This window comes from Komagataella phaffii, chromosome 1, assembly GCF_000027005.1.
Source record: "Komagataella phaffii GS115 chromosome 1, complete sequence".
In the NCBI taxonomy this organism is placed as follows: Eukaryota; Fungi; Ascomycota; class Pichiomycetes; order Pichiales; family Pichiaceae; genus Komagataella; species Komagataella phaffii.
In genome coordinates this window covers 1954857-1980581 of record NC_012963.1, presented here as the reverse complement: position 1 = coordinate 1980581, position 25725 = coordinate 1954857, and the positions used below count along the sequence as shown (strand labels likewise).

General features: G+C 42.5%; 15 protein-coding genes across 15 annotated transcripts; 9 read left to right on the top strand and 6 right to left on the bottom strand.

The window, feature by feature from the left end:
* Positions 1 to 112: 112 nt before the first annotated feature.
* Positions 113 to 1894, top strand: PAS_chr1-4_0308 (Golgi membrane protein with similarity to mammalian CASP; the record flags this gene model as incomplete). The annotated part of the gene is made up of 1 exon (XM_002490385.1): positions 113 to 1894. One exon carries the CDS (start codon positions 113 to 115, stop codon positions 1892 to 1894), a length of 1782 nt encoding a protein of 593 aa, XP_002490430.1.
* Positions 1895 to 1930: 36 nt separating this feature from the next.
* PAS_chr1-4_0307 (Hypothetical protein) lies at positions 1931 to 2668 on the bottom strand (the record flags this gene model as incomplete). Its single annotated transcript, XM_002490384.1, has 1 exon — positions 1931 to 2668. One exon carries the CDS (start codon positions 2666 to 2668, stop codon positions 1931 to 1933), a length of 738 nt encoding a protein of 245 aa, XP_002490429.1.
* A 583-nt stretch (positions 2669 to 3251) lies between these two features.
* PAS_chr1-4_0306 (Hypothetical protein) lies at positions 3252 to 3932 on the top strand (the record flags this gene model as incomplete). The annotated part of the gene is made up of 1 exon (XM_002490383.1): positions 3252 to 3932. The coding sequence occupies one exon, from the start codon at positions 3252 to 3254 to the stop codon at positions 3930 to 3932; it is 681 nt and encodes a 226-aa protein (XP_002490428.1).
* Positions 3933 to 4140: 208 nt separating this feature from the next.
* PAS_chr1-4_0305 (Cyclin-dependent protein kinase, component of RNA polymerase II holoenzyme) lies at positions 4141 to 5364 on the top strand (the record flags this gene model as incomplete). Its single annotated transcript, XM_002490382.1, has 1 exon — positions 4141 to 5364. The coding sequence occupies one exon, from the start codon at positions 4141 to 4143 to the stop codon at positions 5362 to 5364; it is 1224 nt and encodes a 407-aa protein (XP_002490427.1).
* A 113-nt stretch (positions 5365 to 5477) lies between these two features.
* On the bottom strand, positions 5478 to 6686 carry PAS_chr1-4_0304 (Acetyl-CoA C-acetyltransferase (acetoacetyl-CoA thiolase), cytosolic enzyme; the record flags this gene model as incomplete). The annotated part of the gene is made up of 1 exon (XM_002490381.1): positions 5478 to 6686. The coding sequence occupies one exon, from the start codon at positions 6684 to 6686 to the stop codon at positions 5478 to 5480; it is 1209 nt and encodes a 402-aa protein (XP_002490426.1).
* Positions 6687 to 6898: 212 nt separating this feature from the next.
* On the bottom strand, positions 6899 to 7468 carry PAS_chr1-4_0669 (uncharacterized protein; the record flags this gene model as incomplete). The annotated part of the gene is made up of 1 exon (XM_002490380.1): positions 6899 to 7468. The coding sequence occupies one exon, from the start codon at positions 7466 to 7468 to the stop codon at positions 6899 to 6901; it is 570 nt and encodes a 189-aa protein (XP_002490425.1).
* A 182-nt stretch (positions 7469 to 7650) lies between these two features.
* Positions 7651 to 8685, bottom strand: PAS_chr1-4_0303 (Phorphobilinogen deaminase; the record flags this gene model as incomplete). Its single annotated transcript, XM_002490379.1, has 1 exon — positions 7651 to 8685. The coding sequence occupies one exon, from the start codon at positions 8683 to 8685 to the stop codon at positions 7651 to 7653; it is 1035 nt and encodes a 344-aa protein (XP_002490424.1).
* Positions 8686 to 9183: 498 nt separating this feature from the next.
* On the bottom strand, positions 9184 to 10374 carry PAS_chr1-4_0302 (Calmodulin-dependent protein kinase; the record flags this gene model as incomplete). Its single annotated transcript, XM_002490378.1, has 1 exon — positions 9184 to 10374. The coding sequence occupies one exon, from the start codon at positions 10372 to 10374 to the stop codon at positions 9184 to 9186; it is 1191 nt and encodes a 396-aa protein (XP_002490423.1).
* A 319-nt stretch (positions 10375 to 10693) lies between these two features.
* PAS_chr1-4_0301 (Hypothetical protein) lies at positions 10694 to 11299 on the top strand (the record flags this gene model as incomplete). Its single annotated transcript, XM_002490377.1, has 1 exon — positions 10694 to 11299. The coding sequence occupies one exon, from the start codon at positions 10694 to 10696 to the stop codon at positions 11297 to 11299; it is 606 nt and encodes a 201-aa protein (XP_002490422.1).
* A 145-nt stretch (positions 11300 to 11444) lies between these two features.
* On the top strand, positions 11445 to 12470 carry PAS_chr1-4_0300 (uncharacterized protein; the record flags this gene model as incomplete). The annotated part of the gene is made up of 1 exon (XM_002490376.1): positions 11445 to 12470. The coding sequence occupies one exon, from the start codon at positions 11445 to 11447 to the stop codon at positions 12468 to 12470; it is 1026 nt and encodes a 341-aa protein (XP_002490421.1).
* An 865-nt stretch (positions 12471 to 13335) lies between these two features.
* Positions 13336 to 15045, top strand: PAS_chr1-4_0299 (Mitochondrial external NADH dehydrogenase, a type II NAD(P)H:quinone oxidoreductase; the record flags this gene model as incomplete). Its single annotated transcript, XM_002490375.1, has 1 exon — positions 13336 to 15045. The coding sequence occupies one exon, from the start codon at positions 13336 to 13338 to the stop codon at positions 15043 to 15045; it is 1710 nt and encodes a 569-aa protein (XP_002490420.1).
* Positions 15046 to 15132: 87 nt separating this feature from the next.
* Positions 15133 to 16299, bottom strand: PAS_chr1-4_0298 (Mitochondrially localized type 2C protein phosphatase; the record flags this gene model as incomplete). The annotated part of the gene is made up of 1 exon (XM_002490374.1): positions 15133 to 16299. The coding sequence occupies one exon, from the start codon at positions 16297 to 16299 to the stop codon at positions 15133 to 15135; it is 1167 nt and encodes a 388-aa protein (XP_002490419.1).
* An 800-nt stretch (positions 16300 to 17099) lies between these two features.
* Positions 17100 to 18452, top strand: PAS_chr1-4_0668 (uncharacterized protein; the record flags this gene model as incomplete). The annotated part of the gene is made up of 1 exon (XM_002490373.1): positions 17100 to 18452. The coding sequence occupies one exon, from the start codon at positions 17100 to 17102 to the stop codon at positions 18450 to 18452; it is 1353 nt and encodes a 450-aa protein (XP_002490418.1).
* Positions 18453 to 18953: 501 nt separating this feature from the next.
* Positions 18954 to 24272, top strand: PAS_chr1-4_0667 (uncharacterized protein; the record flags this gene model as incomplete). Its single annotated transcript, XM_002490372.1, has 1 exon — positions 18954 to 24272. The coding sequence occupies one exon, from the start codon at positions 18954 to 18956 to the stop codon at positions 24270 to 24272; it is 5319 nt and encodes a 1772-aa protein (XP_002490417.1).
* Positions 24273 to 24489: 217 nt separating this feature from the next.
* PAS_chr1-4_0297 (Suppressor protein STM1) lies at positions 24490 to 25390 on the top strand (the record flags this gene model as incomplete). Its single annotated transcript, XM_002490371.1, has 2 exons — positions 24490 to 24504; positions 24566 to 25390. 2 exons carry the CDS (start codon positions 24490 to 24492, stop codon positions 25388 to 25390), a joined length of 840 nt encoding a protein of 279 aa, XP_002490416.1.
* Positions 25391 to 25725: the final 335 nt, after the last annotated feature.

The following is a 25725-nucleotide window of genomic DNA, read 5'->3' as shown; positions in this document are numbered from 1 at the left end:
ATGGACCGTTCGAATTCATACCGTTGTCACGTAATCGCGGGGGTAGTGTGCATCGCATCGTATTGGAGACATCTGTCTGTTTTCTTCCCTCACATCGAAATACAACTTCACCATGACTGACGCTGACTTCCAAGTAGTATTTGAAGCGTGGCAAGCTGTCGATCTACAGGGTGTTAAGAAGCTTGTAGATGATGAGGCAAAAGAGATTGAAAGTTCGAAGTCTTCAAGTTTGGATCAAAGAAAGCAGTTGAGTTTTAAGACGAAGGAGTTCAAGAAATTGGACGATGAGCGTAAATTGACACAATGGAGGTCGTTGTTGAAGGAGTATCAAAACTACATTGATGATTTGACCAAGGGAAATAATCGTGTTGTACAGACATTCTTGGAATTGCATAAAGTAGTGGTGGATTTGAAGGATCCTACAAGTACTTTGAGCAAGGAGCAAGAGACGAATACCGAATTACAGAAAGCTGTGAAAAAACTTTCCACAGAACTGAGGCATTCAGAACAACACTGGGCTTCCGAGAAGAAAGGATTGGAAGAAAAATTTAACGTACAGATAAAGGAAACGGAAGAGAAAAGTCTTGATCAGATTAAGACAGCCCAAACTGAAATAGTCCAATTGAGGGATGAGCTGAAGCAAAAATCTTCAGAAAATGAAGAGCTTCAAGTGGTGATTGAAACCCTTGATGCCAAGCTAAAAAAGAACAGCCAAGGACAAAATAATGATGATACATACTCCAATTATGACATGTTAAATAGAGATTTGGAGTCCAATAAACTAAAGATCCTTGAATTGGAAAGGTTGAACAACTCTCTAAAGGAGGAATTAGCAAAGAAAGATGACAAAGCCTACCAGGAGAGGGTCACCGAACTCGAAAAGGAGAGTGTGGAGTATCTCTCTAAGCTGGAAGAAGAAAGGTTGAATAAACGGAACGCCATTAAAAGTTTGAAGGACGAATTAGATCGAACTAAAGAAGCTTTGAACGAGAAAATAGAAGAGTGCGCCCGTTTGAATTCTAGTTTAGAGGAGAAAAATGACTACGAGCAGATTAAACAAGATTTAAAAGTGCTTAAACTAATCGAGTTAGGGGAAGGTGAAGAGGAAGAGTTGACTGGAACTCTTGATAATATATTACTGAACAAGAACAAAAAGCTAAGTAATGAGTTGGTTAGCTACAGATCGAAACAAGAGGACATGGTTAATTCAATTCAGGAACTGGAAGAGAAGCTTGCGTTTTCTCAAAAGCAAGTAGAGCAGTTACAGCAGTTAAACCAGGATTTGGAGAAGGAGACTAGTGTGGAAAAATGGGATGCAATTTCAATGATTTCTGCCAGGCCGGACACTTCAATACAGGACAATTCGTTGATTACAATGGTATCACAACAAAGAGATCGATTTAAGCAAAGGAACAAAGATCTTGAAAAAGACGTTAGATTACAATTGAACAAAATTTCTGAGCTTCAAAGAAAGGTCCAATCACTTTCTTCAGACAATAATCAATTATACGAGAGAATCAGGTTTTTGTCATCCTATGACAGTAATAAGAATCAGTCCAAGGAGAGCCAGTCGGAAGAGTACTACAAGAGAAGTTACGAAGACAAATTGCATCCGATAGAACAATTTAGGTTGGCAGAGTCCAAAAGGATTAGCTCTAGGATTTCTCCAATGGAACGGATATTCATTTCGCTTATCCGAGCTATTCTATCGACCAAACTATCCAGATACTTGTTTTTAGCATATTGCATCAGCCTGCACTTAATTGTGATGTCAATGACGATGTATGTGATGAATATCCATAATGATCTTTCTCCAGAAATTACCATCAATGAGGGTGCCAGTGTAGGAGGAGCAAATGCTGGAGGTATTCATGGAGGCTTGGGTAACGTTTGATGAATAAGGACCATTTTACACTAATAATTATACTTTCTAAATGACTTGAACGCACGCGCATATGGCCTCTTTTAATTTTAAGTTTAGATCATGAAATTCGTTAGTAGTCACGACCAAGCTCTTGTGGTCATCATAATTCTCGGTTAAAAGTCCAATAAACTGCCTGAATTCTGACTTTAATCTAGCTTCACTTAATCCTGAAATCAGTTGCCAATGATTGAAATCCACTGGTTGATTACTAATGTTTGTTGAGGTTAGCATGAAAGAACAGAGGGCAATTATCTTCAAACACAACGAATCTGGGACCACGTAGTGCTCGGACATGTACTGCAAAACTTGATGAAATCTGAGCAGGTATATCGTTGACATTTTGAATCCGTGTAGAGAAGTTTGACTCCTCCGTACTATTTCTGTGATGAAAAGTCTCAGTGTACTATAATCAACACAACCACAACGACAAGTTGAGTTTTCCAAAGAAATTGAAAACAAATCTGCTAAGGTTTTTGAGACATAAGAAACGATGACGCTGATCAGAAAGCTCTTTTCTTTATATTTGTAACTGTTGATATCATTATCGTCGTAGACCAGGTCTGGTAAAGCGCTTTCATCACTAGCAGAGCTGGATCCCGACTCTGACTCAGCAAGAAAGTTCTTTACCTCAGACTTATTTGAGTTATTCAATTTGAAGGTTCTCGTGTTTTTTGTGTGTGTAGGTTCAATAGAAGCTGAGTTCGTAGTAAAGTAAGGGAGTTGAATACCTGAGGAAACTACCATGAATAACAATCCAGGCTGGCAATAACGATGAAAAAGGAGTGACAATTAAAAGTGGCAGTAGATGCTGGATTGAAAATCGACTTTCAAGTACTCTATTCAATAAAGATAATACTTGCTAGTGATTATTAGGAGAAGAAAGAATTATTTCACGCATAAATGTATGGATCAACGCGAAAATATAGATGATGAGACTGTGTGTCACTTGGGACTGTTCGACGTGTAAGAAGGTGGCAAATGGGATTTGAAGGGTGTAGAGAGAAGTAAAAGTGCCTTTCTCCACTTGGTATATAACATTGTAAGCATATTGCATCTTTCTATGGAGGGCTAGCTGGTAGCTAGCACTACATCATGCTCTTATGGACACCTTAAGACTAAATGAAGTTACCACATTTCAGGAAAGTTCTTTTGGGAGGGCATCATCGTGACCTGAATGTATCCCGTTTTACTCACACGACAGCTCCATTCCGACGTCTCTTATTTTTGTTGAAGAGTTTCGCCCTGCCATGACACCAAACCTCAAAGTTCAAATCGAGAAAATCTCAAACGGTCTTCAAACTCTCTCCTCTGATACCGAGCAAGCGCAATGATGATGTTGACTCCACGCGTACACCTGCCTTTATTACGTAGAGCTGGATGCTCCCGGCCGCCACTCACAAGACCTTTCTCCTTGTCTCCAAGTTGTCTTCTTCTGTACAAGAAAACGACTCCACCACAAGAGACAAAGGAGCCACCTAGTGAGGTTAAACCAGTCTCCAATGAAGAACGTTTGATGCAGAACAAGTACTACAGAAGATGCCCAAGATTTTTCAGACCTTATATAGGAGAATTCATTACTTCGCCAGTCAAGTTTGGAGTGTCGTTTGTCATTCTGCATGAAATAACAGCTATTGTACCATTCATATCATTCTGGTATCTGATGATGAAATACGACTGGATTCCCCTGGACTTACCACAAGAGTTTCTGACGAGAGGTACAGAGATTATTTCCAAAAAGCTGAACGACATGGACCAACAGCGATTGGGATCACTGTTCGACAAGACTAAACTGATCATGAGTGGTGCCAATGCCTACGCAATGACCAAGATGTTACTTCCATTCCGAGTGCCCCTTTGTTTTCTGCTGACTCCGTGGTTTGAACGATGGGTGGTTAACCCGATAATGAGACTATTCAAGAGAGAAAAGAAGCAAGGAAAGAAGGAACTTTGGGAAATGGATGAATTGAAAAAGAGTCAGAAAAAATCTCTGGAAAAACCCAGACTCTGATAATGTACTAATTCGATTTTGTAAATAAATAGAGTAATAGGGTGCTTTATAATGATCAAGTTAGCTCCTGATTGTTTTATACTGGTGGATTTTGTCATTGGGTGTCAGGTGTCAGTTGTCGGCTGTGACCTCGTCATTTTGACAGTTTATCATTTATCGCTTCTTCGAGTACTGAATTCAGTCTGCCCAGCCACAATAAAATCACAAAATGAATCGTCTTTACAACCAAACGCAGCAGCCAATGAGGATGGCAAGCAATGACTTCTTTTCCATTGGGCCTTACAGAAAGCGAAAGGATCAATCAAGGGAGTCTGTGCTTGACAAATACACCATTCTTGGATACATAGCGTCTGGAACGTATGGAAAGGTGTTCAAAGCCAGTGGAAAGTCAAAGGATAACCAGAAACAATTCTATGCTATCAAAAAGTTCAAAATTGACAGCAAAGACAGTGAAATTACTCATTATACTGGTATATCTCAAAGTGCAATCAGAGAGATATCACTTTGCAAAGAACTAAAGAACGAAAACGTTATCAATTTGACAGAGATTGTGCTGGAAAACAAATGCATTTACATGATCAGTGAGTTTGCCGAATACGATCTGCTTCAAATTATTCACCATCATAGTCACCCAGATTTGAAACCCATCAACGAACAAATGCTGAAATCGATTTTATTTCAGATTTTGCAAGGTTTGAACTACTTACATGAAAATTGGATCATACATAGAGATTTGAAACCTGCAAATATTATGGTTACTAGTGAAGGAATAGTGAAAATCGGTGATTTAGGTTTGGCCAGAAAGTTCAACAATTTGTTGCAGACCTTATATACTGGTGACAAGGTCGTAGTCACCATTTGGTATCGATCTCCTGAGCTGTTGTTGGGAGCTAGGCATTATACTCCAGCCATTGATCTATGGGCTGTTGGCTGTATCTTGGCCGAATTACTATCTTTGAGGCCAATATTCAAAGGTGAGGAGGCCAAGATAGATAAGAAACAATTGCCCTTCCAAGAAAACCAGCTGTTAAAAATCATAGAAATTCTAGGTACGCCAACAGTGCACTCTTGGAAATCATTGAAAGATTATCCTGAATATCATCAATTGTCCAAATTCAATATTTTCCCTCCTAATTTGTCGGCATGGTTCCATTCAATGGGTGGTCAGAATAAGAACTGCTTAGGACTACTGTCAAACCTTTTGCAGTATGACCCGGCTGATCGTCTGAGCGCTCATAGCGCTCTAAGTCATGACTGGTTCTCTGAGTCACCGGCAATAACCAAGAATGTCTTCAAGAACACTAAGGTCAAGTATCCAATCAGAAAGATCCAAAAGGACGATGTCAATCTTTTGAACCAGTCACAACAATACTCAAACATAGGCCAGAAAAGAGCAATACAAGATGATGGTAGTCGTAAGAGAAGAGCCTGAGAAACTTATAGATGAAGCATAGTATTAGGTAGCTGAAAGGGTAGATATAAAACTTTCGATGAATAATAAATCTAGTGGATAAGTTGCCCCCTTTTGGTATTATTTTTTGTCGTTCAAATATGACTCTTTGAGGTAACAGCTTCTATAACAATAGAAGATGCACCTCCACCTCCGTTACAGATAGCAGCAACACCAAGCTTACCACCCTCCTGGTGCAAAACACTCAACAGTGTGACGACAATTCTAGCACCAGAACAGCCCAGTGGGTGACCAATGGCTACTGCTCCACCGTACACATTGAGCTTCTCGGTTGGAAGATTGAGGATCTTTTGGTTAGCCAATCCAACAACGGAGAAGGCCTCGTTGAATTCAAAGAAATCAACGTCATTGATATCAACACCGGCATGCTTCAAAGCCTTTGGAACGGCCAAAGATGGAGCAATAGTAAAGTCTTCCGGAGCTCTGGCAGCATCACCCCAACCTCTGATTTTGGCCAATGGTATCAAGTTCAGTTCTTTCAACTTACGTTCACTGACCAGGATAACAGCGGCACCACCATCATTAATAGGGGAAGCGTTTGGAGCAGTGACGGTACCATTTTCCTTCTTGAAGACAGCTCTAGCAGATCTCAATTTTGGTTCATTAAGTTTTGAGTATTCCTCGTCCTCAGTGATAACAGTATCTGGCTTACCACGGAAACCCTTAATAGTGATTGGGGCTATCTCATTGGCGAACTTTCCATTTTCATGGGCAGCTTTTGCCTTCTTGTAGGACTGAACAGCAAAGTCATCTTGTGCTTCTCTTGACAAATCATGGTCAGAGGCACATTTCTCGGCATGGACACCCATAGCCAAACCATCGTACGCGTCATTCAAACCGTCCTTTGAAACACCATCGACTAAAATACCGTTACCAAATTTTAGACCAGCACGTGCATTGGGAACATAGTAAGGTGTGTTGGTCATAGACTCAGCACCACCAGCAACAACAATATCGGCAGTTCCAGTCAGAATGGCTTGAGCTCCCAAGATAATAGATTTCAATGCAGAAGCACAGACCTTGTTAACAGTAGTAGCGACTGTGTCTTCACCCAGACCAGCCTTGATGGCAACTTGTCTTGCTGGCGCTTGACCCAGGTTGGCTTGAAGAACGTTACCAAAGAAGATTTCTTCGACGGCAGTTGGTTTAATCTGAGGAACTTTCTCCAACGCAGCAACAACCGCGTGAGCTCCGAGGTCAATACAGCTCAGAGAGGACAAAGATCCTTGGAAGGAGCCAATTGGGGTTCTAGCAGCACTAACAATGTAAACAGGTTCACTCATGATTGCGTAGGGGAGATAATTAAAAGACAAGGAGTCGTACACAGTAGTTTATTGGGTATGCTAATAAATACGATACAAACGAGCAGGCTGGTTGAAAAAGCGATGGGCAAACGCGGGGTTGTTGGGCGGACCCAAGGAGAGAGTCCGGAAAGAAACTAGAAGGAACACATACTTCCGTTGGGGGAAATAGCATAATGAGAATTCTATGTAGGTTATAGGTACTTATTTAGGCGGCCGATTACATCGTCTATCTCGTCTTTTATCGTGCTGTAACTGGTTGTATCAATGGGGATGCAAGACAGTTCAAAACTGTCTGGAGGCTCTGTAGTGTCTAGTTGTGATTTGATCATTTGGGGCTTCATAAAGTGGTTTTTTCTCCCGCTGACTCGTTTGTAGAGTACCTCGGGATCTCCATGGAGGAAAATAACAATTGGATGAATATCTGGATTAATCTTGGTGATTGTTTGAATGAGCAGATCTCTGTATTTTTTCTTAAGTGCAGAGCATGAGAGGAAACAAATATCACCAGAATTCTCTTTAGTAAACTGTTGGCTAGAATACCGTGCCAAAGTGATGAGCCAGGGTAATCTGTCTTCATCCGTTAGCGGTATTCCAGAACTCATCTTCTCGATATTAGCATGTGAATGGAAGGAATCGCCCTCAATATATACTTCCTTCTCGTCTCGTAGAATGTTTCTGTCTTTATAGTGAAGAGCCAACTCATGGGCTACAGTGGACTTCCCTGTGCCACAGGGGCCTCCGACAATAACGATATATTTCATCAACTGAACCGGAAGAAAGACAGCATTGTCCTCTCGATTTCTTGGCATCTCCCCCCGACGAGCACAGAATCCTGGTCCCCAAAATAGGCTCCCGTGGGATGTATAACAATTAAAAAAATTTATATACATGAGAATCTTCTTCTATTATACAATTAGGCGTTTTTCTATATAAATGGTAGTCATTAATGTAAACCCTCTTCCTTAATCTCTTTGATCTTGTTGAAGTTGATCTCGTCAAGAATGCGTTTCGCACCTTGATCTATGAGCTTCTGGGCCAGCCTTTCACCGAAATCTTCAGCTTGCTCTTCAGTAGTCACGACTTCAGTCATTGATTCTGTTACCGAGTCACGACCGTTACAACTGACGACTAGGGAGTTCATGGTAAGTTCCTTCGTATCCTCGCTATAAATAGTGGAGACCCCAATTGGCACCGAGCAGCCTCCCTCTAGATATCTCAGCAGTGCTCTCTCTGCAAGACAACGAAGGGTGGTGGTTCTATGCCCAATCTTTTCACAGATATTTTTCATGAATTGGTCACCTTTTCTGATCTCTACTCCTAATGCTCCTTGTCCGACGGAGTGGTACATCACATCGTCGTTCAAATACATTGAAATTCTGTGTTGTAAGCCTGTCCTGATTAAACCGGCTGCTGCAAGGAGGAGACAGCAGTACTCGGAATCTGGATCATCTAATTTTCTTAGTCTGGTCTGAAGGTTTCCTCTAACAGATTTGAATTTCAGATGAGGGAAATTCTTCAGTAGTTGAGCCGATCTTCTAACCGAAGACGTACCGACCACAGCTCCCTCTGGAAGGTCGGCCAATGACTTGTAAGATAAACCATCTTGCACGACCAAAGCGTCTCTAGGGTCTTCTCTTTCAATAATGCAACCCAGCTCAAATTCGTCTGGTAAATGAGTTGGCATGTCTTTCAACGAGTGTACAATCATGTCTATTTGGTCAAATCCTCCCACACTCTCCAACAACAACATCTCAAGTTCTTTGGTCCACAAAGATTTTCCTCCAAACGTGAAAAGTGCTTTATTCTGGACTTGGTCCCCCAGGGTGGACACACTGACCAACTTCGTCTCCAATTCAGGGTATTCTTTCAATATCAATTGGCGGACGATTTCTGCCTGGATTATAGCCAGAGCGGACTTTCGGGACCCCAATTTCAAGGAACTGCAATCAATGGGTCCGCTCTGTTCGATTTGGTTCATGTTCTGATAGCTCTCTAGCATAGCTGAGTGGGCTGTATTGCCTGTCGTCAAAAGAGTTGTGCTTGATTGGTAGTTTTGTGATACTGGAGATAACATCTTTTGTTCTTAATTGATCATGCAACACAAGCAACTATTAAAAGGTTTCCTTTGCTTAAATAATTACAAGTCGAAGTGTGTAATGAAAAAAAGCAAGAGTTTTCCTTTTAGGTTTTTCTTCTGTCACCCTTAGTTCAGTTCCAGTGAAAATTGATGATTAATAAGGGAAGTCAGAACGACTGATTTTTCTGAGGTTTTTTCTTTTTCCTGCGTAATTTTTGTTAAGATTGGTCTTGCTTATGTGAGGCCGTTCTGATTGGCGGACGTCTCGAATTGAGGAGAGGAGAGAGGCTACTTCAACTCTAAATCCGGTTGGGACACGCTCCCAACTGTTTCATTCCTGTTTACTTATTATAATTTCCTGGCTATATAGAGAACTAAAATTCATCCATGCTTGGGTAGTCATTTGCCTTGGCTCTCTTGTCTGTGGAAACTTTGGACACGCTCCTTGTTTTCAAGGGCAGTGGCGACCAATTGGTGGAATGCACTAGTCTTAGCTTGCGACTGGGTGGTGTCAGATCGAGAAATAGTACCGGCATGGTAGTCCAAATCGTCTTCCTCTGAATCCTCCAGATTCAATGCCTTGAGGTTCTTCAATCTGTTTTGCATCTTGACAATCTCGATGACTTGCTTGAACTTGGATCTGGCATTGAATCCTTCACGCAAGTTAGGCAGCAAGTCTGCGCCTCTGTCTTCTTTGAGGTTGGACGTGATCCAGGGATGCTTCAATAACTCTTTAGCCGTAGGTCTTTGATTTTGATCAATTTGAAGCATGCTTACAATAAACTGTCTGGCCTCCAGGGACACATCCTTCCAGTATTGTTCGTAAAAAATCACCCATCTTTCTGCAGTGACCTCCTCAAGGAAATTGTCAACCGATTCTGACCGAACAGGGGAAAATCCGCATAATACGGTATAGGTGATAATACCTATGGACCAGATATCACATGGCTTACCATATCCAACACCCACCAATACCTCTGGAGCAGCATACCCAAAGGATCCAGCTTGGTTGACTATAATTTGGTCTGGAGTACGCAATTGCTTGGCTACACCAAAGTCTGCCAAGACAATTGGTGAATCTTCATCTCTAGTCAGATACAATACGTTCTCGGGCTTAATGTCTCTGTGAACAATATCTTTGTCATGTATATACTCTGTGGCACTCAGTATTTGATAAATGACACGAGCAGCGTCAGCTTCTTTGAATTTTGTCTTTTCAATAATTCTATCAAACAACTCTCCGCCTGTAGCCAATTGAGTTACGAGAAAGAACTTGTCCTTACTTTCGAAGAAATCTTTGAAACCTACGATATGCTTATGATGGAGCTTGCTCAAGACTGCAATTTCGTCCATAATCATCTTCTCATTTCCATTTAGAGTTTTTTTCAAGATAATCTTAATGGCATAATTCTCTTTGGTAGCATTGTCTCTAGCCTGACGAACTACACCAAATGCTCCGGCACCTAGGGTCTTTCCAAACGTGTAATCCTGTTTCTTGTTGTAGGAACTGGGCTGTCCTTGAATTCTATTGATGATCTTTGAAAACCCTGCAACTAACGATTCGTCCTTCCTAGGAGCAGAGTAGGGCATTGTTCTAAGTGTATGTCGGTCTGATTACTCAAAGAGCGCTTGTCAACTTATGATGAAGGAAGCAACATCTTGGGGCTTTGCTGATTTTCTGGAGAACCCTTGGCTTCGCGGTAATAGTAACATGACAGTCTGCCAGAGCCTGGCGCAGTGAGAAACCTCAAAAGTTTCAGACACGTCCAGGGCGTAGTCTTGTAGAACAGGGATTAAGTTGGCTTTGGAGTTTGATCACCAGTATTGGAAATGCTGCAGAAATTCCAAGACCGATAATTTTCTTTTACATTCTACATGTCTGACCTGCGTAGCCGTTTACTCTTTCATCATGCATAGACAGTTCCCCCTTGTAGATCTCACCCCCTACTCACTCACTTTCTGCCCTCCGCCTGGCCACCAGTTTTCCCCGTCTAACACCATGCCACTAACAGAAGAACAAAAAGCAAGGTTTCAGGACTTTCTGCAAGACAGCCTGGAATTCTATGTTTCGAAAGCTTTGAAGCTTCAGCCAACTATACGATACTACGTACTAGCGTTGGACTGTAACATCCAAGAAAACTGTGAAATTTGCACCGCTTTGAATGACCCAAAATCTTTTCAGGACACAGCTGAAAAATACTACGCAGACAGAGACCCAGAGTACTTGAGGACAGAAATAAAATACAACAGTGGCGATTTCAACAATAGTTCTGCAAGGATTGAGGCACTCGACCTTTTCCCCAACCAAATACTGGAAGACAGTCAATGCCAGTCTATTTTGAATGAATTATTGAAGCAGATGGTGATCTTTATGGAAAATCCAAAATCGAGCTACCATTCGATCCCTAAAACGGATAACTTTAAAGTCATTGTCTATGACCACGACCAGGACCCCTCCGTCGCCTTTCAAGCCCAGCATAAACTGTACCCCAAACCGGAATTTTATCTAGGCTAAAACCCAGTCGTGATTACGTAATAATAAGATCCTATCGCATTAATTCTTCTCTGCGCGACCCTTACATCATCAGAGCAAAGCCCGTCTTTAGTAATCCAAAAGAAAAAAAGTAAAGAATAAAATCTTTTATACCTACTCATACCTCATGAATACGCTACTACTATTGCATCCAACGATAGTAACGGAGCCGCAGGCGGTAGAGGCCGCAAAGGATTCGTTGGCGCAGAAGTTAGGCACCGACAAGTCCAATATTTCACAACATATCATCGATAGAGTGGCAACAGGCCAAGTTAGTTTGCGACCTTCATACTACAACCATATACAGTACTTGGCACCTCCAGAGGCCAATGTGAAAAAGCTCCCTGTTAAATGTTATGAAATTATCTTTGAAGCACTGCAATCGAACGGAGTTTTTGAAGGAACCATTCCTCCTGAGTCGGCTACAGATGGTATCCTTCAAGGTTTTTTGGTAGAGTCGGACACCAAATGGGTCAAACCAAGCACTTTGGGCTCTGTAGTCTCACTGAAAAGACCAGCTGGACAGAATAAAACCAAATCATCTGCTTTCAAGAAAGAAATGCCATTTTTCAAAAAGTTATCTAGTCCCCCCACCTTGACAGATAGCTCAGAGGCTGATGAAGATGAAGAATCACAACTTAACGAAAAACTGAAGGGCAGCAAGCTGATATACTTTGATGAGTCCAGTGATGACGAGATCATTGATGAAGATGAGTTGCTGCGAGACGACGATGGCGCCCTTAAAGGTCCAGTAGTTGTACCAGTTAAATGTGCTCTCCCTAACGGAAAAAGACGAAAGAAGGCATGCAAGGACTGTACATGTGGTTTGAAAGAATTGGAGGAAAATGAGCAGAATGAGCGCTTGGACGCCCAAGCTTCCATCCTGTCTAAATTAGCCACCTCTGCCAACGCTGAAGCGGAAAAAATCGAGGAACGTCTTAGAAGAAAACAGGCAAGCAAAGAAGGTGAAGAAGTTAAATTCACTGAGCAAGAAGTCACAGAGATCGACTTTACCATCCAAGGGAAAACGGGTGGTTGTGGATCTTGTGCTTTGGGGGATGCCTTCCGATGCGATGGGTGTCCGTACTTAGGACTACCACCCTTCAAACCGGGCCAGGCTATATCAATTGAGGGACTAGGAGCGGATATTTAAAGGACTATTGGTTATAATATTATTATTTATTTAAAAGGAGGTGATTTATTGTAGACATCCGAAATCGCTCTAGCCGGTCGACTTGCCAGAGCCAATGATTTGTGTGTGCTCACCATTTTAGAGCTAAAGAGGTCACTAGGCCAAAGCTAGGGGTGGCTGCACACTGACTACCCTTCATGGGGTGTACAGCACCCCCTCTTGTGCTTGGTTCCCTTAACCGTCAGATTGGCTTACTTTTGACCCAATAAGCAGCTACTGAAACGGAAATAGTAACTTCTCGACCTCCGATAGGTCCATACCCGCTCAAACAATTTGGCCCTTGTTTTACGTCCCATCTGGGGTAATTAGCTCCTGTGATGTTCTGTGTGATGTCAGTTAGATTTCGGTAATCGTAAGACCGACTCAGCTCTAGTGAGCGCCCGCGATGTCCAATAAATGCGTAATCTCGCGCAGCTTCTGCGCTGGCCCACACGGAAATCACCCCCTCAACCCCCTAGTTTCCCTCCCCTCTCCTTGTGAACAAGAGGCCAACCGCAACTTTGGACTGGTTGCGGAATTTCCGAAGTCCGGGTAAACTATCCTCTGTGTCTTCCTTTCAACAAGATTGGTTGAACAGAGACTAACTAGCTACAATCATCTCCTAATTGGCTACCTGGGGGCTCTCCAACCAACACAGGGCGTCCGCGCCCCAAAAATTGCAGCATTCAGAAACTTTTTTTCTTTGAAAAAGAAATTACGCAAGAATTTTGAAATCTCTTTCAAACTTATCGTGTCTGGCGAGAAGGGCTCCACTGAACTAATTTTCCTCGTTCTCTTTTCCCTAACCCAATCTCACCTGTGATTTGTAGTCCTTCAACCATTACAAATGTTTTCTAGAAGCGCTAGGCAATTGGGTAGTGGGAGCATATTGAGGAGTCCACTTCGTTCTGCGTTCCGTCGGGCTGCTTCTACCACCCCAACTACTCCAGTCCCACCACCACCCCCTCCAATTCCAGCTACTACTCCAGTGGTTAAGAAGAAGAGAATCGGCTTTTTCCGTTTGACTTGGAGACTGACCTGGCTATCGTTGTTGGGTAGTGCTGCGTACTTGACTTACGAGGTTTACAAGGAAGTCAATCCTTCTCCACAGATCCCACAAAGTCCTCTGAAGCCAAATGGAAACCGTCGGAAAACCGTCGTCATCTTGGGTTCCGGTTGGGGTGCAATTTCCACTTTGAAACATTTGGATACTTCCCTGTACAACGTGGTCGTCGTCTCTCCAAGAAACTACTTTTTGTTCACCCCATTGCTTCCTTCCGTTCCGACCGGAACTATCGACTTGAAATCGATTATAGACCCTGTGAGAACTATCGCCAAGTCAACCCCAGGTGAGGTGACATATTTGGAAGCTGAGGCTACTGATATCGATATTGCTAAGAAACAACTGACTATCCAACATTCGTCTTACTCTGCCACTTCTGGTGTTCACCACGTCACTATTGGCGGAGATGAAGCCAAGCCTATTGTCGCAACTATTGAATATGACTATCTGGTCTTCGCCATTGGTGCACAAACTGCAACCTTCGGAATTCCAGGAATTGAGAAGTATGCCTACTACCTGAAGGAAACTGATGATGCTGCCAGAATCCGTCGTTCTCTGTTTGAAACCATTGAAGCCTCTCAATTGCTTCCAAAGGACTCCGAAGAGAGAAAACGTTTGTTGTCTGTCGTCGTCTGTGGTGGAGGCCCAACTGGCGTTGAGTTGGCTGCCGAGATCAAGGACTACATTGATGAAGACCTTTCCAGATTTGTGCCAGGAATTGAGAACGAAATGTCCGTTACTCTAGTCGAAGCCCTTCCAAATGTTCTGAACGCTTTTAACCACAAGTTAATTGAGTACACTGAGTCTATTTTTGAGAAGCAGCAATTGGACCTTAGAGTTAACACCATGGTCAAAAAGGTTGATGACAAGAACGTTTACGCTACAGTCAAGAAATCTGGTGGTGACACTGAAAATGTTACAATTCCATATGGAACTTTAGTTTGGGCCACCGGTAATGGTCCTCGTCCTTTGACGAAAGCTGTTGCTGCCCAAATTGAAGAGCAGAAAACTGCAAGAAGAGGCCTGCTTATCGGCGAACATTTGTTAGTCGATGGCACTGACTCCGTGTTTGCCCTTGGAGATTGTACCTTCACGAAGAACCCACCTACCGCCCAAGTTGCTCACCAAGAGGGTATTTATTTAGCATCTCATTTGGCCAAACTCTCCAAGATTGACGACCTCAAGTATGAAATTGGTCAGAACACCGATCCTGAGCAATTAGTCCGCTTGCAGCGCCGTTTGGACAGAACCCAAGCTTCGATTCTGCCTTTCAAGTACACTCACCAAGGTGCTCTCGCATACATTGGTTCCGAACGTGCTGTTGCCGATTTAGTTTGGGGTGACTGGTCCAACGTTTCCACTGGAGGATCGCTTACGTTCCTGTTCTGGAGATCCGCCTATGTATCCATGATGTTGGGAGTTCGTACCAAGATTTTGGTCGTCTCTGATTGGATCAAGGTCAAAGTCTTTGGAAGAGATTGTTCCAAGGAATAAATAATATTACTTTATTATATTAACCTATTACTGATTTGATTATGCTTATATCTGTGTGTTTTTCTGCGTCTTTTCTGTTCTCTTGCTCTATTTATTTACCACCCTGGCAACACAAACGGAGATGTCGTCCACTTTACCTCCCATGATGAAATTATCTTTAGCCCCCTTATTGGAAGAAACGTCGTTGATCTTCTCAACGTAAGGAGTTATAGCAAAATTATCGAATGCAACTTCTCTGGACTCTTTCAGTATCGAATTGGCCAACTGTCGGACATTTTGACCTTCTTTGAAATATTTTTGGGCAACTAATTGCTCTAGCTCTTTTTCCCACAAGTTGTCCGTAACACCGTCGGAGCACATTACTATTAAATCATCTTGTTGTAACTCAAAAGTTTTGTACCAACATTTGGCAGATGGAAGATGTCTAAGATCATTGGTTCCAATTTGAACAGGGCAGAGTGGGCTGGTCATTTGCTCCTCGTTCTTGAAAACTATTTTCCCGTCTCTGAACACGAATATTTTGCTGTCCCCTATGCTCACAACGTTCAACTTCCCACTGTAACTCAGTAATGCCATGATAAATGTAGATGATCCATGGCAGTTGTCTAGATCCATCAGGTCAGTGGAATGGAAAAAGCTATCATCCAAAATTTGCTCAATCTCCCTTTCATTGATGTCATGAGGCCACACTGAGTTCTGATGCTGAATGACAAAGCGGCTTGTGGTTTCTAACATCGCCCTGGCCCACAGTCCAGCATCAGCGTCCTCACCTTCCTCCAAGTCACTCCAACTAGAAACGCCATCTGCCAGCCCTAAAAGTGTTGGTGAAACCAACATCGCATCGTCTCCGCTTCTTATTGAAAGGGTATTAATGGGAGATCCTGGAGGTCTTCGCTTTGGTAACAACGCTGCCAAATTACCACCATCGGAGAGATCCGATAAGGAGGAGATCATCGGGATTCTCTTACCCCTTGAATGATGGGAGTAGGAAGAGTAGCCGTACTCAAAATGAAATATACTCAGGTCTTTCTTGGGCTGTTTTTCTTCCCTCACATGGTAAACGTTAGTCAGATCGTGATTTCTCTTTGCACGTATACGGGCAGCTTTATCCATGACAGCAGGGTTCACCGGGTTCGTAGGAGGGGAAGGAGTCGCATGGGATTTCCAAGGAAGCTTGCCCCAAAACGAGTAGTTCCTCCGTTGCGCCCTGAACAAAGGAAGCATGGTCGACATCCTGTTTCGGCATATCTTCATTTTGCGACTAGAAGGTAAACTTTTTTATTAGGCTAAGATTTTATTAGGCACTTTTTGTCGTTTCTTTTTCTGTCACCTATGACATTTGATGGATTATGTAAGCGTTAATCTACAAAGATGAGTTCAAGGATGAAAGGTACGGCTGGTAGGAATAAAAGGTGCTGGAGTCTGAAGGGTTAGTAATATGTTATATACCAACAGTTTGGTATTTGAAAAAGAATTATTAATGCCCTATATAAAATACTTGTTGACTAAAAATATAGTTTGTTATTTATTTTTTCCCAAATCGAGTAAATTGTTTATAATAAAATCATCTATATAAAATATAATTTTCCATATCACTCCACTTACGGCCAATTCAAGTTTTAAGTATGTGAATAAGCGTAGATCGTATTTATGTACCGTTTCTTAACTCCTTTGAACATCCAATAACACAGCCAATCTTCAACCGACCTACCTGTTCCTTCTATCATCTCGCAAACCCATATGCAAAAGCAGCTGGAACAATATGTACTAACTGCCGCACATGCTTGCTGCACGACAGCGACAAAAAAAATACTCATATGTCCATTTTTAGCGGTTTGTTTTTTGGCCGACGGTTTTAGTCGCCATCCACCGCCATCCGCCGCCACCCACATGCGTCATCTCATCGCCTCTCTATTAAGATAAGAATAGGACAATCCATGCTTAGGGCAGTCAAACACTATATAAATACAATTACCCCCCGTATACATTTTACTATTATTCTATTTGACTATTCTTTCCTGTCTTTTACCTTTATATCCATAAAGTCCTAGGAAATGTCCACTACTATCGATAAGCATCTTCACGATGCCAAATGTACACACAAACCGCTCGAGCTTATCAATGAAAAGCCAATTGACTACTCAGCTGACGGCTTGTTCGGCTACGGTAAGATTCAATTGACTACCTACACTGAAGACCCAGAGGTAAAACCAATTCCTTTGGCTTGGGGACATTCGAACCCGTTGAGTAGAGGTCCAATCACTCCTTCTAGATACGGAAACGGAATGTACAAACACAATGCAATTGGAGCTCATGCTGGGCCATACTCCATTTATCATGCATTGGCCGTCGGTTCCAAACAGTTGAAACTGAATCACAAAGCCGATTACACTAATGCCCAGCCACCTGTTGATTTCCCTCAACAACCCCAATGGTCTGGTTTAGAGAAGATCGTCGCCATGGATCCATTTGGCCACCTTGCACCATGGTTGTTTTCTGATGTATCTGAGAAGGAAGGTGTCGAAATTAGGCCCACCATCTCTATCACCAAGGCAAACTTGCAATTGACCGAATTGAAAGAAGAGGTTGCCAAGGGTAATTTAAAGGTTGATGGCGAGGTATGTGTTAACAGTAATGGTGATTTGCATATCACTAAACTTGCCGTAGACCCAGTTTGGTATCTGCCCGGAGTTGCAAAGAGATTCGGCATTTCTGAAGGTACTCTTCGCCGTGCTCTATTTGAAGATACCAATGGAATGTATCCAGAATTGATTACTAGACCAGATATCAAAGTGTTCTTACCACCAATCGGAGGATTAACCGTTTACATTATGGGAGACCCAAAGTTTGTTTCTGATCCTTCAAAGAAGTTAGCTTTGAGAGTACATGACGAGTGCTCAGGTTCTGATGTTTTCGGATCTGACATTTGTACTTGTCGTCCCTATTTGATTTTTGGAATAGTTGAAGCCGCAAAGGAGGCACAAAATGGCGGTTCTGGAATGGTCATTTACTTTAGAAAGGAGGGCAGAGCCCTTGGAGAAGTAACCAAGTACCTTGTTTACAACGCCCGTAAGAGAGGGGGTGACACAGCAGCTGAATATTTCCACAGGACAGAGTGCATTGCCGGAGTCAAAGACATGAGATTCCAGGCTTTGATGCCCGATATCTTGCATTTCTTGGGGGTCACCAAGATTGATAGAATGCTATCAATGTCCAACATGAAGTATGATGCGATTGTGGACCAAGGAATTACCATTAAGGAAAGAGTCCCTATCCCAGATGAGATGATTCCACCAGATTCTCGAGTTGAAATTGATGCCAAGATTGCCGCTGGCTATTTCACAACCGGAAAAGTTATGACACAGGATGAGCTCAAGAACGTCCAAGGACGTACTTGGGAGATCTGATTGTATAAATTTATTAATAAAAACTGACTGCAGAGTGTACTAAGTTGTACTACAGTTATCGTAGCCGACCGCTCCACCTGGACTAGATGACAAGCGTCCAGTGACTCTTAATTATTGTCTTCTAATCCGTGTACCTTTCAGCTAATATTCTGGCGAATACATCGTCACCTTGCTGCCTGTTTTACCTCTCTCCCTGCTTCCATCTTTAAACCGCAATATCTCGCACTATCTCTCCATAATCTGTCCATGCATCTATCAACCCCTTGCACTAACCCGTCCGGGGGCCATTTTCGCGACCTGGCTGTGGTCTTCCAAACTGGAAACAACTTCTCTCCCATACCACAAAGGTTTGAGGTGAAAAGTCAAATTTAAGGTCAGATTGTTGCTATTGGTCGAAGCATATTGAGCAAGCTGAAATTTTCCATTTTGCCTATTGTCTAATTCGTCCATTTTCCTGTTTAGAATAAGTTTGTCCTTCCTTTCTTTGAATCTTACTGCCCAATGTCAGAGACAAGTGCAAAAGATCCAGAGCCAGAGGTGAGCACTCCGAATACAGAGGAGCCTCCCATTATTCCAGAACAAACCCCCGAACTCCAATTTGAGGGAGCATCTGCTGATGAGCACGAAAACGAACACCAGAACGTTGCTGAGGGTACATCGCACCCGGAACCTTCAACCGTGGCGTCTTCAGCCAATGCCCATAGACGGACAGCGTCAACTTCTACCATAAATTCTTCACAGATGGGGAATGCTACAATTGGTTTTATCAAGTCCTCATTTGAAAAGATTGTAAGCAAATGTCACAAAAAGGATGCTGACCTGAAAGTTAAATGTTCTCGGATCATTGAAAAATTGAATAGTGGTGACGTTCCTGAGGTCATTGAGATTTTTGAACCTTTAAATCTGGCTTGCCAATCGAAGACAGTGGACATAAAGGTTACTGCGTTGGACTGTCTTGGCAAGATGTTCACCTTTAACGTGTTTAGTGAACCGCAAATACCAGAATCGTCCGTGCCCAAGGACATGCTCCAGTACTGGACCAATATTCTGCGAACGCAAAGAAAAAATGACCAGGCTGCTCTTGAGGGGACTGATATTCAATATGAAAGCGGCGATACAATTCCTCTAATTGATATAGCCATTGAAACTATAGCAGAATGCTTCGAAGGTGAGGGAACGAACGAGAAAGTTGAACTCCAAGTGGTTAAAGTTCTCATGGCAGCTGTATTGAGTGAAACCATGGCTGCTCATGGTGCTGTTCTCCTGAGGGCAGTTAGGCAAATCTACAACATTTTCATTCTATCACTTTCACCTGCTAACCAAGGAGTTGCTCAGGCTAGTCTGACTCAGATATTTAATATAGTTTTTGAAAGGGTACATCGTCACGATAAGAGCAACGGTGTCGTTCCAAGTAAATCCGGAAGTTTCTCAAACGTTAATAATATTCCAACTTCTGATATAGAATCTCAGGTTCTGCCCGATGCCCAAGCTCCAAAATTAACCCTGGAGAACCTTGAAAATCTTACAGCTGGTGATGAATTGACTGTTGCAGAAGCCAACAAAGCTATTGGAGAAGAAAAGGAACTGGCTGTGAAGGATGCCTTTTTGATATTTAGAGCAATGTGCAAACTTTCAGTCAAACCCATTGAAGTGAACAACATCGACATGAGATCGCATGAATTGAGGTCAAAACTTCTATCTTTACACATCATCCATACCATTCTCCAAGATCACCTTGGCGTTTTTTTGAACAAGAGAGTGGTACTGACAACTTCTAATCAGGAGCGAAACACGACTTTGATTGATGCTATCAAACAATATCTTTGTCTTTCTTTGTCCCGCAACGCTGCTTCTCCGTTGGCACCTATTTATGAAATATCTTTAGAGATTTTTTGGATTATTCTATCCAAACTGAGATTTGAGTTTAAACGTGAGATTGCCGTTTTTATTGATGAAATTTACTTTCCAGTCTTGGAAATGAAGGCATCCGCCACCCACCAAAAGAGATACTTCCTAGCGGTTATGAATCGTTTGTTCCATGATCCCAAGGCCGTCATTGAACTATACTTAAATTACGATTGTGATTCACAGTTGCCAAGTCTCTGTGAAGGTCTTATTGACTACCTGACTAGATTTTCTTTAACTCGCGTTGAGATTTCGCAACAACAAAAGATCAACTATAGAGCAAGTTTAACACGATCACTTGCTGTATACAGTCTCAAACAATCTCCAATGCTATCCATTAAAAAACTAGGCGCCAATGTTCCAGATCCAGAAGCTTCGTATAACTTTCCGGGAGAGTATGCAATTGTGATTGAATCAATTGAGTGCGTGGTCCTGGTCTTGCAGTCACTCTCCACTTGGGTTGACAGTGTCGCTAAACAGGCTGTTGTTGAGTCGGAAGAGGATACAGCTTTGTCTGTGAACGGAGCAGGAGAGGATGAAATACTGTCTCAAAGATCTGAATCCGCTACCCAGCTTTCTGAAACCTCTGGAATCCCCCAAGATCCTGCCAAATTTGATACTCAGAAGCAAAGAAAAACAGCCCTTTTCTCATGCGTCAAAGCCTTTAACTACAAACCGAAGATTGGAATTGCCAAAGCTATCGAAAGTGGCTTCATCAAGGATGATTCTCCCCAAGAGATTGCTAAGTTTTTACTCTACACCGATGGTCTGGATAAAACCCAGATTGGTGAATACTTGGGAGAAGGTGACGAGAAAAACATTACTATAATGCATGACTTTGTTGATCTCATGGACTTTTCTGGATTGGAGTTTGTGGAGGCTATGAGAACGTTTCTTCAAAACTTCAGGTTACCAGGTGAATCACAAAAAATTGATCGTTTCATGTTGAAGTTTGCTGAACGATTTGTTTTGAATAATCCTGGAACATTCGCAAATGCTGATGTGCCTTACGTTCTTGCGTACTCTGTCATCTTGCTGAACACTGACCAGCATTCAGCTCAAGTTAAAAGACGAATGAGTCTCCAAGACTTCATTCGAAACAACGCAGGTATTGATGATGGTCAAGATCTACCTGAAACACTTTTGAGCAAAATTTACTATGAGATTCAAAGCAACGAAATCAAGCTTCAGAGCGAACAACAGGCTGCTCTATTAGCTGGACATATTCAGCCCGAACCTGTAACTGGGTTATTCAGTTTCCGCAACCAAGAAAGGGAACAATACATGCAGCTTTCCAAGGAACTTACTTTGAATACTGAGAAAGTTTTCAAATCGTTTGGGCAAGAAGCTCCAAACTCTAACATCGTATACTATTACGCAACTAAACAAGCCGACCATGTTCTTTACATGTTTCATACGTTATGGATGTCAATATTTGCGGGGCTCACTCCTCCTTTCAAAGAATACGACGACGAGGATACAACTAAGCTCTGCATAAAGGGTATCAAGCTGGCAATTCATCTGTCCTGTACGTTTGATATTGAGAACGCTAGAAGTTCTTTTGTGGGTGCGTTGGTCCAATTTGGTAACCTTCATAATGTTGAAGAGATCTCTCCAAAAAATGTTGATGCCATACACGCGTTACTGAACGTTGCGGTGACAGAAGGTGATCATCTAAGAGGCTCATGGAAAGAAATTTTACTCTCCGTGTCTCAGATTGAGAGAATCCAGTTATTAGCTCAAGGAATCGATTCTGGCGTTGTTCCAGACATCTCAATTGCTCGGATAGTAAACAGAGCCTCCTTGGATAGCGTGAGAACCCGTAGCACCACTAGCACATTCTTCTCTTCGCCGTTCGGCAAACAAAAAACTCTATCGGAGCAGGCATATGAACACTATCAAAACCAAAAGCTAAAACCAAGCATAGTTCCATTGATTACATCTACGGAACTGACTGTTGCAATGGATAAGATCTTTTCTCATAGTTCGCAGATTTCAGGTGATGCAATTATTGACTTTGTGAAAGCTCTGTGTCAAGTATCTTCAGATGAGATAGAATCTTCAGGGAGAAGCGAGAGTCCAAGAATGTTTTCTTTGCAAAAAATGGTTGACGTTTGTTACTACAATATGGGGCGTATACGTTTCCAATGGTCTAATCTGTGGGCTATTATGGGAGAAACATTCAATAGGTTTGGTACACATTCCAACACTTCTATTGTATTTTTTGCATTAGACTCTTTACGACAACTATCAATGAGATTTTTTGACATCGAAGAGCTGGCTCACTTCAAGTTTCAAAAAGAATTTTTGAAGCCCTTCGAATTCATCATTGGCCATACCGGATCTGAACAAGTTAAGGATATGATTCTGGATTGTTTGGGAAATATGGTTCAAACTAAGGCTGATAAGATCCGATCTGGTTGGGAAACCATGTTTGAGACTTTGACTATAGCAGCTGGAGACTATAGCGAATCAATTGTCATGAAGTCATACAAATTAACAGCACTAATCAATGAAGGAAAGTTGGACGATACATTGCAGCAGGGTACTTTTGAGAGTTTTGTACACACACTAACAGCATTAGCCAAGAATCAAAGGTTTCAGAAAATTAGCTTGCATGCTTTACAAGATTTGAAGAAATTGATTAATCGAGTGTCAGATTATACGCTAGACGAAAATAATAAGGTGGATGATGAAGTAATGGTCCAACTTTGGTTCCCAATTCTTTTCGGATTTCATGATGTTATCATGACAGGAGATGATTTGGAAGTGAGATCCAGGGCTCTCAACTACATGTTTGATGCTTTAGTTCAGAATGGAGGTCACTTTGACCCTTCCTTTTGGGATAAAATCTGCAATGAATTGTTGTTCCCCATTTTCAAAGTTCTTAGTGAGCATTGGCAGGTCAGCCAGTTTGATAACCAGGATGATATCTCAGTCTGGTTGTCCACCACACTTATTCAAGCACTAAGAAATATGGTTGCCCTTTTCACACATTACTTTGACACTCTGAATCGCATGTTGGATGGATACTTGGAGTTGTTAATCTCATGTATCTGTCAGGAGAATGATACGATTGCACGAATTGGGAGATCATGTTTAGAACAATTGATTGTGCAAAATGCGAAAAAATTCACACCGGAGCTCTGGGATAAGATCACTGACTGTTTTGAACGATTGTTTGATTTGACACTCCCCAAGGAACTGTTTGACGACGCCAATGTAAATTTGAAGAATGCAAACGGAGACGTCAACTCAATTGCTGTGAATGGCAAAAATTCAAACAAGTCAACAATTGTTGTCAAATGTGTTTTGCAATTACTGCTGATCGAAACTATGGCTGAGCTATTTGATGATGATGGGTTCTATGACGAGATACCGTTTGAGAACGTAATTAGGTTATCCAAGTTCTTGAACCAAAGTTATGAGTTTGCAAGAGATTTCAATGATGACTACAATCTACGAGTCCGTTTCTTCAACGGAGGGGTTATCGACAATGTTCCCAATTTGCTAAAGCAAGAGACAAGTGCAAGCGCAGTTTATTTCAGCATAATGCTAAGACTATATTGCGACGATCATATATCCGAGGAGCAGAAAGAAATGATTACGCAGTCATTACTTCCAATGTGGATTGCCATTGTGGAAAGATACACCAAGCTGGATGATGTGACACAACAGCGTAACATCAGCACATGGCGGCCTGTTGTAATTGAGATCCTACAAGGATTCGTAGAGTTAGATGAAAAAGATTTTATCGCCTTCTGTCCTTCCATGTATGAGTTGGTGCTAGGCATCTTAGACAAGAGTCTTCCATCCGTGTTCCGCTCGGCAATTAAGGCATTCTTCAGTCGTGTAGGCTCAGTCTACATTTCGGAAAAGGAGGCAGAGCCCGCAACTGAGAAGGCCACCAAGTAATTAGATAGTTCTATGAAATGATTAATATTGTAGACATTACAGTAAGTACTAAGACGATATCATGACACCACCGACGTAATTGTGAGAACGGACCAAGTTTTACACGCCTCCCCACAATCACCCTCGGTGGACAGCGATGGACGAAAAAACTGATGGAAAAAAAAAAAGAGAGAAAACCCAAGACTATTACCGTATTCTTTATTTGGAAGTTCACAAGATGTCCAACAACAAGGTATGTACCTTTTTACAACATCAATCTTTGTAATATAGCAGACAATTGACTAACTTTTCAGAACCTTTTTGCCCTATTGGGTAACGACGTCGAGGATGAAACTGAGATTCTGGTGACCAAGGAACTCGTCAAGAAGAACACCTCTTCCAAGAAGGCTGATGTTCCTCCTCCTTCTGCCAACAAGGACCGTGCTAGAAAAAACCGTCCTCAGCCTACCGGAAACGAGGCTGCCATTAGAGAGAAGAACACCAACAGAATTGTAGAGCCACCTGTGCCAGCTAAGCAACGTTCTTCCAAGCCACGTAACGACCGTCAAGACAGAACCGGAAAGTCTGACACCGCAAAGAAGATCAAGAAGGGTTGGGGAGATGACAACCAGGAGTTGGAGAGTGAGTTGGCTGGTGCCGCTGATGCCGAGGCTGAGGCTGAAGAAGGTGAGCCACAAGTCTCTACCAAGCCTGTCAAGTCATATGCCGATTACTTTGCCGAGTTGAAGCTTTCTGCTGATGCCTTGAAGGCCACTTCCAAGCGTACTGCTAACGCCGGTGCTGAAGACAAATGGGGATCTGGTGAGGTTATCGTCAAGGAGGCCAAGCCCCAAGGCGACTCTGCTGCTTCTAAGAAGAGCTCCAGAAAGAAGGAGAAGAACCTTCTTGACTTTGAGGCTACTTTCGCCGATGCTCAACCAGAGCCAAGAGGAAGAGACTCTTCCAACAGAGGCCGTGGTGGTGCCCGTGGTGGTGCTCGTGGCGGAGCTCGTGGTGGTGCCCGTGGAAACACCAGAGGAAACGCTCGTGGAGGTGCTCGTGGTGGTGCCCGTGGAGGTGCCAATGCTGCCCCAGCCAAGAAAGAAATCAACTTTGATGAAAAGTTCCCTGCTCTCTGAGTTAACAGCCTCTTTGAGCTTGCAAAACCTCCAGTGAAACAAATTGATTGGCTGGATTCCCAGTCAAATCCGAGGCTATATCGAGAATCCGTAACCCATGGATAGCATCATGTGTAAGAAGTGTAGAATAAACATTTCGGAATGTATTTAGTGGTATTGAAGGTTCTTCGGGAGACAATTCATTCAAAACGGATATTGGATCTGAACATGTGAGCCTTGAAATTCACTCTGCAAATAGTGTACCAACCATTTTCATTTTGTCAGTGGAACTAGAATCATCCTGGGGACATATCGCGACTTTCTTCAGAGACTCGTCCACCTTCTAGCTCGCGTCA